General features: G+C 41.7%; 1 protein-coding gene across 1 annotated transcript in view; it reads left to right on the forward strand.

Moving 5' to 3' along the window:
- DCPS (decapping enzyme, scavenger) overlaps positions 1-20,524 on the forward strand; it is a 64,045-nt gene that overhangs the window by 33,281 nt on the left and 10,240 nt on the right. Inside the window, exons 3-4 of the mRNA XM_060787390.2 lie at positions 6,033-6,178; positions 12,573-12,686. Coding sequence (XP_060643373.2) covers positions 6,033-6,178; positions 12,573-12,686 — 260 coding nt within the window. The remainder of the gene's footprint in view (positions 1-6,032; positions 6,179-12,572; positions 12,687-20,524) is intronic.

Consider the following 20,524-nt stretch of genomic DNA (forward strand, 5'->3'; position numbering starts at 1 on the left):
CACCATCGGGGCAGCATTAAGTCCACGAATCCTGGTGAATGGATTTTCTTCTACCATACTTGTACAGCGTCGCTGTGCTGGTACGGCTGTACCAGGAGCTCCAACTTTATTTTCTTTCTGTTATCTGTTTGCAGTCATAGGGCAGGCCTCCTGTCCATCATAATTAAGCTTTGGTTCCGCCCCTTGTTCAGGGTTCTGGGAGGGAAAGGAGCCATTTTTTGGGCAGTCTCACATAAGGAAGCTAAACTATAGGACGTAGACCAGCTCGTCCAGTAGAAAGGCATCTTTTCTCAAGAACATCTGGGGAAACAGAAACAGAAATTCCAGGGAAAGGGTCCCAAGGCTCTGGCTGAGAGCTCACAGCCTCTCAGCCTCACAGCAATCAGAGGGAAAACAGCCCTGAAGTTTTCAAAGAATTCTCTGAGGGAGGACAGCACTACAGATCCATGGAACTCCATCTGAAATATCTACAAGCTTCGGCTGGTAGGTCTACTCGATACCCAGAGGCATTTGGAATCGGTAGTAGGACCCATACCGATGAGGCATAGATAGTAAACAGCCTGGGAGAGATTAAATAGGTTTTTTTTCCTACAGAGAAAGTACAGCTAATCAAAGTCAGGTACCAGTCCATTGAGGACTAAGAAAGCCTTGAAGTGTTGTTTGAACCATTGAAGACGTGTTGTTTGTTCCATAATAAAGACTTTGTTGTATCATTAAAGACTCTAAAGACCATAACTTCAGAAAAAATCCCTGAGAACCTCTCTTTGAGGCGCCCTGGCTTCCCACCGGGCTTAAAGTATACGTCCTATAGAAAAGTCAGCTGTTACAGATCCAGCGCGCGACAGAACAGTTGCCCTTAGTGCTTTCATACAGTCCCTGCATATGGCAGAGACGCAGCCACTGCCATTTTTGAGCTCCCCCCACAATATGCAGCAACTACAGATTCACCAATCTGCATTGGAAGTTTCAGCACCCGTTCTATAAGACGACTCCGGGCGTATAAGACTACTCCCGCATATAAGATGACCCCCATGCATAAGGCTACTCCAGCGTATAAGACGACTCCCACATATAAGATGCCCCTGACTTTTGAGAAGATTTTCTTGGGTTAAAAAGTAGTTTTATACACCAGAATATATGGTATTTGTTTCTAATACAATACTCTTTTCAGTTTGGTTTTCTGGTTGATAGTAGAATTCTAAAGACATCCAAACGCACTACCTTGACAAAGATTTCCAAAGCTTTGGGGAAAAACCAGACTTTCCCCAGTTGCTGAACATTCTCCCCCAAAATGTTAAAACAAGACAGTCTTTTTTGTTAGAATTTCTTCCTCTTCTTGGCATCATTTTTCTTGGAAAGTTGTCAGAAAAATTAAATGCAATGACCAACATTATATTTCTTGGTTAAATGCCATTTAAAAACAGATGAGTCCTAATGTTGTTTTATACTTGATCCTGAATCAGAGGTTAAAAGAAGAAAATAAATAACTCTATTAGTAAACAAGATACATTTTCCATGCTGAGTGCAAGCAGTTAAGAATTCTGGGAGTGATGTCATATATCTTAATAGATTATTAAACAACAGCAATTAAGCAACAATGCCACAAATCCAGGATGTTGCAGCCAAATTTACATCTTTCCAGAAAGTTGCACTCATCTGATATGCCTGAGGTCTTAAACAGTCCAGCCGCGGAGGCTGAATTATTGTGTTACTGTACGTTGCCTCACAATATGACAACAATTTCTAATTTCCCTATGAATAAAAGGAAGATATAGGCCATTGTATGGACTCCCTCTTACTAGGCCAGTGGTTCTCAACCTTCCTAATACCGTGACCCCTTATTCCAATTCTTCATGTTGTGATGATACCCAACCATAACATTATTTCCGTTGCTACTTCATTACTGTAATTTGGTACTATTATAGATTGTAATGTAAATGTCTGATATGCAGGATGTATTTTTATTCACTTAACAACATTTGGCACAAATATGCCCAAATTTGAATACTGGTGGGGTTGGGGGAGATTGATTTTGTCATTTGGGAGTTGTAATTGCTGGGATTTATAGTTCATCTACAATCAAATAACATTCTGAACTCCACCAATGATGGAATTGAACCAAATGTGGCACACAGGACTCCAATGACCAATAGAAAACACTAGAAGGGTTTGGTGGGCATTGACATTGAGTTTGGGAGTTGTAGTTGACCGTCAATGAGGAGAAATGGTTTGTATTGGTTTTATTGCTTTTACTGGTTTTATGGTTGTTTTCGCCTTGCAAGAACTGTTGTTTCTGTTAAGTGATGTTATTGCTAGAATTGCTGTTTTCTGTTAATTGATGTTATTTTGTCTTATTGTTGTTATGTGATGCAGGCATCAAATTGTGCCTTGCTTTTGTAAGCCGCCCTGAGTCCCCTTCGGGGTGAGAAGGGCGGGGTAGAAGCAACCGAAATAATAAATAGTTCACCTACATCCAGAGAGCACTGTGGACTCAAACAATGATGGATCTGGACCAAACTTGGCACAAATATTCCATATGTTCAAATATGAACGCTGGTGGAGTTTGGGGAAAACAGACCTTGGTGTTTGGGAATTGTAGTTGCTGGGATATATAGTTCACCTACAATCAAAGAGCATTCTGAACCCCACCAGCGATAGAATTGGGCCAAACTTCCCACACAGAACACACATGACCAACAGAAAATACTGTTTCGTATGATCTTTGATGACCCTTCTGACACCCCCCTCATGACCCCCCAGGGGTCCCGACCCCCAGGTTGAAAAACGCTGTACTAGGCAGAGGTTTTGCTTCTAGAATATAGAGTACAAGGCCTGGATTTTCTACAAGAAAACCTGCTGACATGAATCATGTCCTGAACGGAACCAAAAACATAGAAGTTTTTCTTGGTTCAAGCAAGCCACCTGTTAAATGTGTCCACTTCCAAACACTCTCGTGTTTTTAGGCATCTCGTTTGGGTCTTATTTGGTTCAAGTGTTTCCTCCATGGACTGTGTTGCTTGCATTAAGTTGTGTCCACTTTACATTTGAGAACCTCTCCCTTGGAAGTGGGCCTGTAAATCCAGATTTTGTTGTGTGCTGCCACAAAAAAAGAATGTGTCAAGCAATTTTTTTTGCACTAAGTTTTCCCTTCCCACCCATTATGTATTGGGAACAAAATGTCCTGAATTCCTAAGCATCTAGGGTGAGAGAAGTCTTTTGTGAGGAGGGGCTGACTTGGACATCATATTCCGTCAATCATGTTGCCTTTGTAGGGAACATTGATCAGGCACCCTCAACAATTTCGTCTTGAAAATCCAAATCACTCTTCCCACACTTTTTGCTCTAAAGTTCCTACGTTCATAGTTATAAATAGTAATGATGGTGATGATGTTTAACATTGTTCCCAACATCACTAGCATTAACATTTCTACCTTGGCTTTCTATACATTAGACCAGTGGTTCTCAACCTTCCTAATGTCACAACCCCTTAATACACTTCCTCGTGTTATGGTGACCCTCCAACCATACAATTATTTTTGTTGCTACTTCACAACTGTCATTTTGCTGCTGTTGTGAATCGTAATGTAAATATCTGGTATGCAGGATGTACGTTCATTCATTGGACCAAATTTACACAAATACCCAATATGTCCAAATTTGAATACTGGTGGGGTTGGTGCGGGGGATTGATTTTATCCCGTGGGAGTTGTAGTTGCTGGGATTTATAGTTCACCTATAATCAAAGAGCATTCTGAACCCTACCAATGATTGAACTGGGCCAAACTTCCCACACAGAACCACCATGACCAACAGAAAATACTGGAAGGGTTTGGTGGACATTGACCTTGAGTTTTGGAGTTGTAGTTCACCTACATCCAGAGAGCACTGTGGACTCAAACAATGATAGATCTGGACCAAACTTGGCACGAATTCCCAATATTCCCAATTGAGAACACTGGTGGAGTTTGGGGAAAACAGACCTTGACATTTGGGAGTGGTAGTTGCTGGGATTTATAGTTCACCTACCATCAAAGAGCTTTCTGAACCCTACCAATGATTGAATTGGGCCAAACTTCTCACACAGAACCCCCATGACCAACAGAAAATACTGTTTTCTGATGATCTTTGGCGACCCCTCTGACACCGCCTTGCGACCCCTCCAGGGGTTCCGACCCCCAGGCTGAGAAACACTGCATTAGATACTCAACATGGCTAATGTTACTAAACATCAGTAGCAACAAGGCTGAGAAAGAAACTAACCTTGGATAGGGGTATTACTTGAAACCATGTATATTAATTTTGAACAATGTGATGGGAAAATTTTAAAAAGACACATATTGTTGGAACGTGTCCAGTGGAGGGCTACCAAAATGGGCAAAGGTCTAGAAAACATGAATCGTGTGCGTTTTGCCTAGAGAAGAAAACATTAAGAGGGGAAATGAGAGCCATGAGAATGTATCTGAAGGATGTCATGTTGAAAATGGAGCCAGCATGTTTTCCATGAAGCAATGAATTCAAACTATAGGAAAAAGAAATTCCATCTGAACACGGGGAAGAATTTCCTGACAGTAGAACAGTTCAACATTGGACTACGTTACCTTGGAGTGTGGTGGGTCAACTTCTTTGAAAGTTTTTAAACAGGCTGGATGGCTATCTGTCGAGTGTGCTTTGATGTGTATTACTGTATGGCAGGAGTGTATTGTCCTTATGGTCTCACCTAACTCTAACTGCAGTTCAAAAACATCTGGAGTACCACCCATGATATTACTTATTGCTAACTTGAATTCTTCTCAGTAATGGATATAGGTGACCATGTCATTGTCAGCTTTGTGTGCCAGTTGAACTCACTCCAGTGAGGCAGTTCCTGGAAATGATCAAGGATCCAGAAGGATATTTATTTATTTATTTACTATATTTGTATACCGACTTTCTCAGCCCATGGGCGACTCCAGCTGGTTTTCAGAGGCAACAATTCAATGCCCAACAACATCATAAAATATTTAAAACATTTAAAACATTAACATCTATATAAATAAAAATGTAATGTTTGTTTGTGGATTAACATAACTCGAAAACCACTGGACGAATTGACACCAAATTTGAACACAATACACCTCTCAGGCCAACGAGTGACCATCACTCATAAAAACACTGAAAAAGACAGCGGAAGGGACTTAAAAAGTCAAAAAACAAAAAATATGTTACAATGCATACGTAAAACCACATATATACACGCAAACACACATATACAAAAATATACACACATGTATACACATATATATACACACAAAACACATATACACAGACTGGGCCACAGAAACGTGTGGCAAGGGACGGCTAGTATAATATAAAACCATAACAAAATCAGTAAAACATAAATCATTTATGTCTCCTAGTGAAAAACGAAGTCCGATCTCATCATCCAATTGTTCCATATTCCTATGTTTGTTACACTGCCTTTCCAAACGCTTGCTCAAACAGCCAGGTCTTGACTTTTTTCCGGAATGTTAAAACAGAGGGGCCAGATCTAATGTCCCTAGGAAGGGCATTTCATATCTGAGGGGCCACCACTGAGAAGGCCCTGTCTCTCGTCCCTGCCAAACGTATTTGTGATGCAGGTGGGATCGAAAGCAGGGCCTCCCAGATGATGTTAGCATCCTAGCTGGTTCATAGGGGGAGATGCGTTCGCACAGGTAAGTTGGGCCAGAACCGTTTAGGGCTTTATAGGCTAAAGCCGGCACTTTGAATTGTGCCTGTTAACAAACTGGCAGCCAGTGGAGCTGGCGCAACAAAGGAGTTGTATGCTTCCTGAGCACCGCTCCTGTTAGTAACCTGGCTGCCGTCCATTGGATCATTTGAAGCTTCCGGACAGTCTTCACAGGCAACCCCACATAGAGCGCGTTGCAATAGTCTATACAGGATGTAACCAGAGCATGGACCACCGTAGCCAAGTCAGACTTCCCAAGGTACAGGCGCAGCTGGCACACAAGTTTCTTAGATGATAATGCTTTGTATGTGTTTTACCATTCCAGAGATAAAAACAACGGTGGTGTACCCAGCATCAGAGAAACACATCCAGAAATACTTGCATCAGGAAGTATATCTTATCCAGGAGTCTGGGGAGGATTACACAAACATTACTCTGCCTTTTATCGAAGCACAGAGTTTCAGTATCCAGGTATGCATTTTTTTGTTACAACTATGATCCAAAGCAATCCGTGCATGAATCAAAGGGAGGTTGCAGGAGTGTGAGACCTTGTGTCTTTATCTTTGAGTTGGCAACTTGGAGCATACTCAACATAATTTTTGAATCCTCGCCTTTGAATGCCAAATTCCATCTTCTGACTCCCAATAATCTAACTCAGACTGATTCTGAAATGTTCCTCTGTTCCAGAAGTGATTATCCACTGTGTGAGAAATCAAGGGAAAGAAAGTTTAAAGTGGGATCTTTTGTTCAAGCATCCCAAGGCCTAACATTTTTTGGATGAGTTTGAAATGAATCCCTTGTGTCTATAATCAAAAGTCCTTCCAAGACATATAGCCATGTTAACAGATAGGCCTTTCTTTTCTTTTTTCCCTACTGACTTGCTCTTTTCAGTCATGCTTTTGCAATTTAGTTTTTTAAAGACAAATCAATATTAATATTTAACTATGAGTTTTGCCCTTTTTGATGCAATTTCAGCATGCATCTGATAGCTTTCTGTATATACTAAATTTACTTCTGATATTGAATAAGAGCATTGTACATTGCATCATTTCTGTAGAGGTCGTATTTGTAACAAATATGTAGCATTATATATAAAACTGACATTGGTAATTGGTTTCTTAATTTTCCTTTCTTTTTCTGTTTTTTAGACGGTTAATAGAAAGGAAATGTGTATGCTTGAGGAAATTAAGCGAGGGAGGTTGGAGAAATTAAATAGAAGTTACCCAAGCATTAGAAAATATACTTACTTACTTACTTAGGCGATCCCTCACTGGCCGAGTAGGATAGTCTTTCAGGATCAGTATTCTGATGGGTCCGTAGGTGACTATGGAGCCCTATTCTTGATCTGTATCTTCTCCCACAGTGAGGACATCGGTTTCCAGGTGGAAGGCGGTCTCGGTCGGGGTTGGCTTGATGCGCCTTCCTCTTGGCACGTTTCTCTCTTTTGCCCTCCATTCGTGCCTCTTCAAATTCTGCAGCACTGTTGGTCACAGCTGACCTCCAGCTGGAGCGCTCAAGAGCCAGGGCTTCCCAGTTCTCAGTGTCTATGCCAGAGATTTTAAGGTTGGCTTTGAACCCATCTTTAAATCTCTTTTCCTGTCCACCAACATTCCATTTTCCGTTCTTGAGTTTGGAGTAGAGCAACTGCTTTGGGAGACGGAGGTTGGGCATCCGGACAACATGGCCAGTCCAGCGGAGTTGATGGCAGAGGACCATCGCTTCAATGCTGGTGGTCTTTGCTTCTTCCAGCACGCTGACATTTGTCCGCCTGTCTTCCCAAGAGATTTGCAGGATTTTCCAGAGGCAGCACTGATGGAATCGTTCCAGGAGTTGCATGTGATGTCTGTAGACAGTCCACGTCTCACAGGCGTATAGAAGGGTTGGGAGGACAATAGCTTTATAAACAAGCACCTTGGTATCCCTATGGATGTCCCGGTCCTCAAACACTCTCTGCTTCATTCGGAAAAATGCTGCACTTGCAGAGCTCAGGCGGTGTTGTATTTCGGTGTCGATGTTGACTTTGGTAGAGAGGTGGATGCCAAGGTAGCGGAAATGGTCAACATTTTCTAATGTTACACCATTGAGTTGTATCTCTGGCATTGGAGAGGGATTGCCTGGTGACTGCTGGAACAGCACTTAGGTTCACCTACAATCAAAGAGCACTCCGAACCCCAACAACGATGGAATTGGGCCAAACATCCCACACAGAACCCCCATGACCAACAGAACATACTGTGTTTTCTGGTGGTCTTTGGTGACCCTTCTGACACCCCCCTGATGACCCCCCCCCCCCCGGGGTCTTGACTTCCCAGGTTGAGAAATACTGTGTTAAGGCCATCCAGTCTAACTCCCTTCACCAGGGCAAGAAAACATAATCAAAGCCCTCCTGACAAAGGGCCATCCAGCCACACACACACATATGTATATGACAGATGCAGTATCAAAGATTTGAAAGGGGCCCCTAAAAATGACAATTATATGTTGCTTATTCCAGAGTAGGCAGAACAGACAATCTCTACATCAACACTGGCAAAGAAACAACAAGAAATACTGTTTACTCACAAGCATAAAGAAATTACATATATTAGAAACCAACACTTTCTCATTACTTTATTTTCAAGATCACCAGACTGGGCCACAGCAACACGTGGCAGGGGACTGGTAGTATAAATATATTTTTCTCAAAATGGGAATTCAAGGCAGCAAATTTGGGGTCAGGTTTGTCAAACGTTTGTTTAAAAAGTGGAGCAACTGTATTGTGTTTAGGGCTGTATGGACCACCAAACAAACCCCTTCCCATGGACGTGGCTGGAAGACTATTTCCTGTTTTGAAAGAGTGTTGCTGTTGTTTTAAACAGTTCCTGCAACCTATTTAATTTTTTTTGTTCCTGGTGGCTTCTGTCCTCTTCCTTTTTCCCCAAGTGTGGGAAGCCCCATTTTGGCTCTACATGTCACAGATTGTTTCTTCCCCCCTTCCAAGATAATGCATGCGCTCTATCATTGAGCTACTGTTTCTGTCTCTTTCATTATAAGTGTATTTTCTTTTGGTTGTGTGAGACTTTTGGGAGGCTCCTCATCCTCCTAAGTACCTGTGTTCTTTCCCTGCATTTCAATTGAAAAGCACACAAGCATTTGCATCTTAAAGGAATAAAGATGGCTCTCATGGGAGACGTGCTTGCAGATTGCACAAAGTGGAACATAATTGTTTCAGAAACACGATACCACTTTGATGTTATGATTAATTAATTCGTTAATATTTCTGCAAAGTGTTTTGATAGAGAAAGTCCCATTTTGGGGTGAGGAGGAGGAAGACTATTTGACCTGCGCCATACACATTTGTAAACACAGATAAGAGAGACTCCAAGCTGCTATTTTTTGCTTCTTCAGTAAATCCTATCTTCAGCAAATCCTATCTTCCTTCTATCTCTCTCTTCCACAACATTGTAACCCTGGCTTTACACTTAACTTCTTAAGTCCTTTCTAGAGAGAATCTGCAATTGTTGGTTGTTTCATGCAGAGGAGATTGTAGACCTTTTCCCACATTCAACCAGATAAATCTTCCCTTATGGAGGTGTTGCACTTTGCACATGCACAAACTACATTTTTAATTACTAATGAAGTATAATTTCTTCCCAACACCTTGCCAGAGGTCCAGGATATTGTTGCTGTTCCTCACACAGCCACAATTCAGAGCCCAAGGGACCAAATCAAAAGATTGTCCCAGCTGCTGTTGACCATTGCAATCAATGGAGCTTATATTACTTTGACTGACAGGTCCTATTGCATGAGTGGACAGTAGTCCTGTGTGTGCTATTTGTTTCTTTTGTTTCATTCGTGGTTTCATTTCTTTTGTTTCATCCGGGGGCACAAAATGGTAGCCCCCTATGGAAGAAGAAGAAGAACTTTATTTTTCTACCCTGCCTCCATCTCCCCGAAGGGACTCAGGGCAGCTTACATAGGGCCCAACCCCAAGGCATAATACAATTAAAATAAAGCAATAACAATTAAAACGGCATAAAAACAGCGTAAAACAACATAACAAAAATAGCTAGCAACAACCCTAACAGCAGACAAATTTTGGAGGGGGGAGGAAAACCACTACGTGAACTAGTTAAAGGATAAAGTGGTTTAGTAAGGTAGATAACAACGTATAATGGCATAGGAAATATCATGGAAACAGAGCAAATTAACAAGATCAGTTAATATAATATAGGACATCAGATTGAATGACAATTCAAGTCATGATACAGGCCATTTGTCATAGGAGTCGTCCATCGAAAGCACATCCACGTCTTTAATTCCTTGCAGAATGTGGCTAGGAAGGGTGCCAGCCTAATCTCCCTGGGGAGGGAGTTCCCGAGACAGGGGGCCACCACCGAGAATGCCCTCTCTCGTCCCCACCAACATAGCATGAATAGTTATCATCTATTTGCCTTATTTTTGGGCCATATGGCACTCCTCACACAGCCTACTGAGCATGGCCCTGTTTGTTGGGCCAATAGGAGAATAAGAATGCCGTCCACCTCGCCTGCCGACTGCCTGCCTCACCTCACCCACCGCCGCTCTGCAGACAAAGGGGAAAGCATCACAGAAATACTGGAATCTTAAGCCCTGTATTTAAACTCAGTCATCTTCTGCAGAAGGAGGGGGAAAATCTCAGAATTAGTGCTATCTTAAGCTCTGTCTTTAAACTCAGTTGGAGGGGCTGGAGTGGGCACAGGGTTGTGTGTGTGGTGTGTGGAGCATCTTTGACATTTGGAAGGAAGGAATGGTGCCCTGCCCTGCCTCCCTCCTGCTGCTTCTCCTGGAGAAGTTAAAGGGCGAGGCCAGTGGGGGAAAGGGGGGATGTTTTTAAAAAGATTTTATTGATAGAAAGAAAAAAAATCCCTAAATACTGGGGGATGACCCAAACGTTATAAAACTTGGCGGGCTAAGAGTGGGAGATGTGCCCTCCATGTGTGGTGATTTTCACTCCTCTAGCCATAAAACGAAGGGGAAGGGGAACCTGGGAAGCCTGCCCATGTTGGCCAGTGTTTTGAAAATGTTCATTCTTTCAGACACAGAACAAAAAAGCTCCTTCGAAAAGGTGCCCATTTGCAGAAGGCGCACAAAAATGAGGGGGAGGGGGGCGCTACGAATGAAACAAACTAAAACAAATAGCAATTTGATAAAAATTCACAACACTAGTAGAGAGTACTTCAATTTGGATTAACATGGAATTGCTCCCCCAAAGTTCAAAGTTATGGAATATTTGTTTGCCATGCCAAAACTGTGGGGTTACTCTTGTTCAACGAGCCATTCCTCTGAAAAAGACATTTATCTTTCTATTTTACAAATGATCTCTTCTTCTTCTTCTCTCTTCCCCCACTGTTGTGTTCAAGGCATTCGCCTTCTGCAAATTCAAGTTCCAAGGCCTTTCCTTTCCAGCTTCTCTTATGCAATTGTTCTGTGGTTGCTTACCAGAAGTGTTGCAATTGTTCTTTCGAAACAAACTATTTAAGTATCTGTTAAAGCAAGGATATTTCTTCCAAAAGCAGCATATTCATCCTAAAAGGCAAACGCACACATTATTAGACAAAAATCAAAGCAAAACATGTCCTAATTTCTACGGCCAGAATAGCAACGGTGGTACATGAATGGTTTAATTCTTTCTTGTCCCTTAGTGATTTTCGAGAACCCAAATGCAAGGCATTTGATTGCCTAATAGATATTTAACTGTAATTTTCATTAGCTTTGAATGTATTTGGTTCTTCCGTGGATAAAAACGGGACTTATTTCCATTTAATGCCAGGACCTGAAATGATGTTTCAGTGAGCAGAAAGTAGAATAATAAAAACATGGATGAGGGAAGGGGTAGATAAAGTTAGATGTTGTGTTGTACCTTCAAGGTGCCCCCGCTGGCACAGCCATTGTAAGGAATGCTGGGAGTGTGTGTGTGTGTATGTATGTATGTATGTGTATGTGTATATATATATGCACACACACTGTTTACCTCTCCGAACGTATTCTCCCCTATGAACTATCAAGATTATTAAGATCATCTGGAGAGGCCCTGCTCTTGGTCCCATCGACTTCGCAAGCACGTCTGGTGTGGACGAGGGACAGGGCCTTCTCGGTGGTGGCCCCTCGACTCTGGAACTCTCTCCCACTGGAGATCAGAACCGCCCCTTCTATCCTGACATTCAGGAAGCAGGTGAAGACATGGTTATGGAGACAGGAATTCGACAAGTGAGCCAACACTCTGAGATATGGATGGAGGATGATGAACACCGATTTTAGTGTGACGACTGACCACTGTATTTATTGTATGTAATTGCTGATTTAATGTTTTATTGTAACATGAATTATGATGTTTTATTGACTGTATGTGATATTATGGTTGGAAACCGGTCTGAGTCCCTCAAGAGAGGTGAGAAGGTCAATATACAAAACTTTTAAATAAATAAATAAATAAATATATGTATATAATACTTTTTCTACCATTTTCCCCATTTTTCCGTCTCTTTTTTATATTTTTTTATTTTTATTTTTTATTTCAATTTTTTCCCTTTCATTCCCCTTTAGCCCTTTTACTCCCACTCGCATTAGTAAGGATACCTCCGTATCCCTTTTTACCACAGTTAGTCTCCTTCCCCTTTCTTCTTTTTACCAATCTAATTTTCCTACCTCTTTTTACCTACCCCCTTCTACTCCCCCTTTTTTTCTTCATTCCTTTTTCTTCCCTTTCTCCCCCCTTCCCCCCCCCCTAAATAATCAATAAATAATTTTTTTAAAAAGGAATGCTGGGAGTTATTTTCAAACAACTTTGCTAATACTGAGAAATATTTAGCAATATCTGTTTTTAAACCCCATTTATATCTTCTAGTGGGTATACAACATTTTAGAGAAGAAGGCTGAAGCTGATCGAATAATCTACGAAAATCCGGATCCAATCAATGGTTTTATCCTCATTCCTGATTTTAAGTGGAACCAAAAACAGGTCAGTTAAGAGGCTTAACAGCTGCATATTTTAAAAATTGTGCTAAGGACAAAATGTTGCAAAGACAGGGCCAACGTAAGTTTTCCAGAGTTGAAAAATGCATAATTTAACTGAAATTACTACAAATGTCCTTTCACTCCACTTTGGAGACATATTGTTATTGTGCACCTTCAAGTGGTTTCTGAACCTAGTACAAGGTTGTCTTGGAAAGATTTCTACAGAGGGGTTTGCTCTTAGAATCATAGAATCATAGAGTTGGAAGAGACCTCATGGGCCATCCAGACCAACCCCCTGCCTAGAAGCAGGAATATTGCATTCAAAGCACCCCTGACAGATGGCCATCCAGCCTCTGCTTAAAAGCCTCCAAAGAAGGAGCCTCCACCACACTCCATGGCAGGGAGTTCCGCTGCTGAACAGCTCTCATAGTCAGGAAGTTCTTCCTCAAGTTCAGATGGAATCTCCTTTCTTGTAGTTTGAAGCCATTGTTCCATTGCGTCCTAGTCTCCAGGGAAGCAGAAAACAAGCTTGCTCCCTCCTCCCTGTAACTTCCTCTCACATATTTATACATAGCTATCATGTCTCCTCTCACATGCCCAGCTCTTTAAGCCGCTCTTCTTCGGATTTGTTCTCCAGACCCTTGATCATTTTAGTCACCCTCCTCTGGACATATTCCAGCTTGTCAATATCTCTCTTCAATTGGGGTGCCCAGAATTGGACATAATATTCCAGGTGTGGTCTAACCAAGGCAGAATAGAGGGGTAGCATTTCTTCCCTAGATCTAGACACTAAACTATTGATGCAGGCCTTGCCTCCTCTGAGGCTGACAGAGTGATTTCCTCACTGTCGCCCACTGGATTTCCATAGTCCCTAGAGTTGTAGACCAGTGCTCAAACTACTATGCAACACTGGCTCTTAGAGACAGTCAGAATGGATTTTATTATCTCAGCATGTAGACAGACTGATACATTAATTCAGTCCCAAATCAGGGCCTAGATCAGTATGGCCTGGTTGTTTTTGAATTGGGATTTCGGATATCTAGATTTCAGTCCCCATGGAGCCAAGAACTTGGTGGATGACAATGCACTCATCTCTGTCTTGCTCCTTCTCTCTGTCTCCTCATAGTGTTGTTTTGAGGGCCAAGTGAGTAGAAGAAGAGCCATGTATCACCTTTATAGACATTGGAGCTCTAGGTAACTATTTCTATAAATAAAATAGAAACATAATAATAATAATAATAATAATAATAATAATAATAATGGGTTGTTGTGTGTTTTCCAGGCTGCATGGCCATTTTCCAGAAGCATTTCCTCCTGACATTTCACCTGCATCTATGGCAGAGGTTGTGAGGATGCCTGCCATACATGCAGGTGAAACATCAGGAGAGAATGCTTCTGGAACATGGCCATACAGCCCGGAAAGCACACAACAACCTAGTGATTCCGTCCATGAAAGCCTTCCACAATACAACAACAACAACATTTATTATTATTATTATTATTATTATTATTATTATTATTTTACACAAAAACACAATATGTCACAGCAAACGAGATCTATGTGCTGGATTTCGTATCACAAAATCACAAGTCGAACACTTCCCAAGCGTCTAGGACTGTGTGATGTATTTTTGAATGATGTGTGCAGATTCAAGTAAGGGGGCTTTTTGCAGTTGACAGATCGCGATTTTGTCAATGTTTATTGTTTCCTAATGCCAGCTGAAATCTTTTGGCATGGCACCCAGTGTGCCGATGACCACGTGGACTATCTGTACTGGTTTATGCCAGAGCCTTATTATTATTATTATTATTATTATTATTATTATTGACACGAAAGCACAGTATGTCACAGCAAACAAGATCTATGTGCTGGATTTCGTATCACAAAATCACAAGTCGAACACTTCCCAAGCGTCTAGGACTGTGTGATGTATTTTTGAATGATGCACGCAGATCCAAGTCAGGTGGCCTTTTGCAGTTTATTATTATTATTATTGTTATTGTTATTACTACTACTACTACTACTATTATTACTATTACTATTATTATATTTCTTACCCACCTCTCCTCATGGTTTGATAATTAAAACACATAAACATTGTAAAAATACCACAAATACACATATTTAAATGTATTTCTATAAAATACATATTAAAAATACACAGAACAGAGATTAAATAAGGACACGAGTTTAAAATTCATGCTCAAAACTGGCTGGGTAGGCCTACCAGAAGAGATAGGTCTTTAGATGTTTTTTAAATTCCGACAGCTTATTTACTAAAGTTTATCATTTCACACTGTTCCTAGAAACAAATGATAACCATCCTAGCATTCTCGCTGCTGCATTTGAGACCAATTAAAATTCCCAAAGTTTCCTCAGAAGTAGCCCAATGTAGAATGCATAGCTGTTGAACAGCTGTCATGAAGATATATTGAGCCTTGGTGAAGATGTGATCATGAAGGTTGTGTGTGTAGGTTGCAGGGATGATTGATTAACATTATATGCCCATTGGGTTGTGTGGTGATGACAAAATTGGGATGCGATCTCCAGTCCTTTTATCACAAGTGTCCCCTTCACTCCTGTAAAGTCCGTTGGGTTTCAAGACATGCTCTACAAGGGATTTCCCAACCTTTCAGGCTAACTATCTAATTAGAGAAACGATGAGGTGTTAATTATTACAGGTGTTTCGTTATTACACACTGATGCCTAGCAGCAAGAAGAGAGCTGGTGAGTTCTGTAAGAGGGAAGGTGTTGGTAATATTATTCAAACTGTCAGGTCGTCCATACAATTTGCTTGCAAGGGAATTTTGCTAAATAGAGCAACAGATGTTGCTGGACGGAATTATAAGGCATGCCGTCCACTTCATGTGATGAGGTGGGAAGCTTCACACACGACCCCCACCGTTCCGTCCTGAGGGATTAATCAATATTATCCAGATTACTGTTGTGTTACAGAAAATGAGTTGCCTAAACCAGGGTGCCAGAAGGGCAGGTATGGGATCTGCCATCAGAGTCTGTGGACAGTCATTTGGTCTTCATTCCAAGTTTTTTAAAAAACGACAAAAAGTGGCAAAAAAGCCAATGGGATTTTGGCCTGCATCAATAGGAGCATAGTGTCTAGATCTAGGGAAGTCATGCTACCCCTCTATTCCGCCTTGGTTAGACCACACCTGGAATATTGTGTCCAATTCTGGGCACCACAGTTGAAGAGAGAAGTTGACAAGCTGGAATGTGTCCAGAGGAGGGCGACTCAAATGATCAAGTTTCTAGAGAACAAGCCCTATGAGGAGCGGCTTAAAGAGTTGGGCAGGTTTAGCCTGAAGAAGAGAAGGCTGAGAGGAGATATGATAGCCATGTATAAATGTGTGACTTCCCTTGCCTTGCTTTCCCCCTTTTCCTCATAGTTATACTCTGATATCCTAAAAGATATTGTCTGATCTTGAAAGCTGAATAGGGTCAGTCCTGCTCAGGCATGTAGCCGGGGGGGGGGGGGGGGAATTCTCATGGTGGTCTGCGAAAAGGCCTTACTGGTGCATTATTTAAACTGATATGTTTATTCATATCATGATCAGATCACCATACTCAATATTTCCCATATGCATGAGGGTATTGGAACAATACAAAAGGTTTGCTAGGGTAGACCCTCTTTCACGCAGACTCAGCCCCCCCCCCCCGAAACAAACTCAGCCCCCCCCCCCCCCCCGAATCGAAATCCTGGCTACGGGCCTGGTCCTGCTTAGTCCTGAAAGAGAGACTGGCTAGCCAGTATCACCCAACAAGATTACTAGGCACTTGAATGTGGATTTCCCAAATTCCAGACAAGAGTAGGGACTTATCTTTTAACAGTACTTGAATATGTTTCACAATTTTAAGGCTAAATCTCATGTTATGTTCAGCTTGAGTGGCCCTATTGAAATAAAAGACCCTTATTAGTCAACATTTATTGTAGGTTCCATTAGTTTCAATAGAATCATAGAGTTGGAAGAGACCTCATGGGCCATCCAGTCCAATCCCCTTCCAAGAAGCAGGAATATTGCATTCAAAGCACTCCTGACAGATGGCCATCTAGCCTTTGTTTAAAAGCTTCCAAAGAGGGAGCCTTCACCACACTCCGGAGCAGAGAGTTCCACTGCTGAACGGCTCTCACAGCCAGGAAGTTTATTTATTTATTTAGAAATTTTATATACCGGTCTTCTCACCTCCAAGGAGGGACTCAGGCCAGTTCACAACATGTATTCATATACACTACAGTAATATACAAAACAGCACAATGCACCATTACACATTAAAATATAAGTACAATAAAAACATAATCATTACATTACACAAACCAAGTCATCAATACAGTCACAATTCATCGTCATCCTTCCATGTGGACAAAGGTTATTGACTCAATCCTCAAATGCCATATTCCAAAGCCAGGTTTTTATTCGTTTTCTAAAGGTCAGGAGGGAGGGACCAGATCTAATCTCTGGTGGGAGGGAATTCCAAAGCCGAGGAGCCACCACCGAGAAGGCCCTGTCCCTCGTTCCCACCAACCGCGATTGCGAAGGTGGTGGGACTGAGAGCAGGGCCCCTCCGGAAGATCTTAGTAACCTTGATGGTTCATAGGGGAGAATCCGTTCGGACAGGTAAACTGGGCCGGAGTCGTTTAGGGCTTTATAGGTCAAAACCTATAAGTTCTTCCTCATGTTCAGATGGAATCTCCTTTCTTGTAGTTTGAAGCCATTGTTCCATTGCATCCTAGTCTCCAGGGAAGCAGAAAACAAGCTTGCTCCCTCCTCCCTGTGACTTCCTCTCACATATTTATACATGGATATCATATCTCCTCTCAGCCTTCTCTTCTTAAGGCTAAACATGCCCAGCTCTTTAAGCCGCTCTTCATAGGGCTTGTTCTCCAGACCCTTGATCATTTTAGTCGCCCTCCTCTGGACACATTCCAGCTTGACAATATCTCTCTTCAATTGGGGTGCCCAGAATTGGACACAATATTCCAGGTGTGGTCTAACCAAGGTGGAATAGAGCATGGGGAGCATGACTTCCCTAGATCTAGACACTATGCTCCTATTGATGCAGGCCAAAATCCCATTGGCTTTTTTTGCCGCCACATCACATTGTTGGATCATGTTTAACTTGTTGTCCATGAGGACTCCAAGATCTTTTTCACACGTGTCCTGTGTCTACTCTAGCCCTAGGGTCAAAATGATTTAATCCAATGTTTGGGCAATTTTGACAGGCCCGAGAGCCAATCTTTTCCTCTGCTCAAAATGTCCAGCAAAAGAAAGTTGATTAGTTTTTGTGACAACTAATGATTAATGATCTACTCTTTATATGCATAAGGAAAAGAAAGTGTAATGGGAATAACAAATATTTAATTTATAGTAGCAGTTTCCATATGGTTTTCTATAGAGGCAACTGCTTTTTTCCCTCCTTGACTTTTTCTTCTTTACTTCTATCTCCATTAAAGTCCCTGGATGGCTATAATATGACATAGTATATAATGTAGGGCTGTTTCTAGGCTTTCTAAATAATCTATTATTGATCCTAAGACTGACAGAAAGATTGAGAGAAGGAAGCATAAGCCAACAGAAATCTGCAGAGCCAGAGAGGAAAGCTGAATAATGATGGAGGGCTGAGTTTCAGTGTATCTCCGATGCCCAGTCAAACAATAACAAATTGTCCAGAATAAACTAAACAGCAAAGTAAATATAAGGAAACATAATTCACTTCTTGCATACAGATCCAGAGACCCAGTTTTCTCAGTGCAGAGTGTAAAAACACAAAGAGAGCTGTGCTGGATGAAGCCAAGGGCCTGTCTAGGCCAATTCTATTTGCATGAAGGCCAGCAAACAGGCAAGAAGTCCATCAACAGAATATAAATAAATACCACTACACTTTTTGTCTCACGTCCGCCAGCAACCGATATGAAGAGGCAAACCATCTATGATGCAGAAGGTGATATATATTCATCCTGTTGAGCAACTGATGATCTTAAACTTGATATGTAATGCAAAGATACAGAATGGGGAACGCCTGGCTCGACAGCACTACATGTGAAAAACATCTTGGAGTCCTTGTGGACAACAAGTTAAACATGAGCCAACAATGTGATGTGGTGGCTAAAAAGCCTGTATCAATAGGAGTCTAGTATCTAGATCCAGGGAAATCATACTATTCCTCTGTTCTGCCTTGGTCAGACCACACCTGGAATATTGTGTCCAATTCTGGGCACCACAATTGAAGGGAGATGTTGACAAGCTGGAATGTGTCCAGAGAAAGGCAACTCAAATGATCAAGATTCTTGAGAACAACCCCTATGAGGAATGGCTTAAAGAGCTGGGCATGTTTAGCCTGAAGAAGAGAAGGCTGAGATGAGACATATTTATTTTATTTATTACTTATTTACAGCTTTTATATTCCGCCCTTCTCACCCCACAGGGGACTCAGGGTGGATTACAGTGTACACATATATGGCAAACATTCAATGCCAATTTTTGACATACAAACATATACAGACATACACAGAGGCTATTTAACTTTCTCTGGCTGTCAGGGGAGCTGTCGCTTTCACCGTCCATCTGCGACACTGATGAAGCACTTCCGCATTCCCCGCATGCTTCGCCGCTGGAGTCTTCTTTATGGCCTCATAAATCAGTTAATTTAGCCTCCCCACACTTTAAGGTGGTACCTAATTTTCCTACTTGACAGATGCAACTGTCTTTTGGGTTGCAAAAGTCGACAACAGGCTACACACAATTGGTTGGAAACCCACTCCAATCCGGGCTGGCTTTGAACTCATGATCTTTTGGTCAGAGTGATCTTAATGCAGCTGACACTCAGCCAGCTGCGCCACAATCCCAGTGACATGATGAGGACCATGTATAAACATGTGAAGGGAAGTTATAGGGAAGAGGGTGCACACTTGTTTTCTGCTTCCCTGGAGACTAGGACACAGAACAATGGCTTCAAACTACAGGAAAGGTGATTCCCCTTCAACACGAGGAAGAATTTCCTGACTGTGTGAGTTGTTCAGCAGTGGAACTCTCTGCTGTAGAGTGTGTTGGAGGCTCCTTCTTTGGAGGCTGGTTGGTCATCTGTCAGGGGTGCTTTGAATGTGATTTTTCTGCTTCTTGGCAGAGGGTTGGACTGGTACAAAGAGGGACGGAGGTGTACTCCTAGGATGTTTTGTTCAATGGATGAATAAGGGGAAGCCCACATAAAGAGAGAATGATTCTGCACCTTCACAAATGGGATGGATAATATTTGACTGTGGCTTGGAGATGGATTTAGATAAGTGAAGCGGAGTAATCATTAGTATATGGCCAGAAAAATAGCCACCAGACTGTCAATAGCTAAATGGATCATAAGTATACTGTTTATTGGGTTGTTGTAGGCCATGTTCTAGAGGCATTTTCTTCTGACGTTTCGCCTGCATCTATGGCAAGCATCTTCAGAGGTAGTGAGGTCTATTGGAAGTAGGAAAGTGGGTTTATATATCTGTGGAATGACCAGGGCAAAGAACTCTTGTTTGTTGGAGCAAGGTGTGAATGTTTCAACTGATCACCTTGATTAGCATTTGATGGCCCGGCAGTGCCTGGGGCAATCTTTTGTTGAGAGGTGATTAGATGTGCCTGATTGTTTCCCTTCTCTTGTTTTGCTGTTGTAATTTTAGAGTTTTTTTAATACTGGTAGCCAGATGTTGTTCATTTTCATACTGTTCATTTTTTTATTTTAATGTTCATGGTTTTAATTGTTATTTTTGCTATTTGTATTTTATGAAGGGGAATTGAATTGTTGCCAATTGTAAGCCACCCTGAGTCCGGCTTACAATTGAGAAGGGG

Source organism: Anolis sagrei, chromosome 7 (assembly GCF_037176765.1).
Source record: "Anolis sagrei isolate rAnoSag1 chromosome 7, rAnoSag1.mat, whole genome shotgun sequence".
NCBI lineage: Eukaryota > Metazoa > Chordata > Lepidosauria > Squamata > Dactyloidae > Anolis > Anolis sagrei.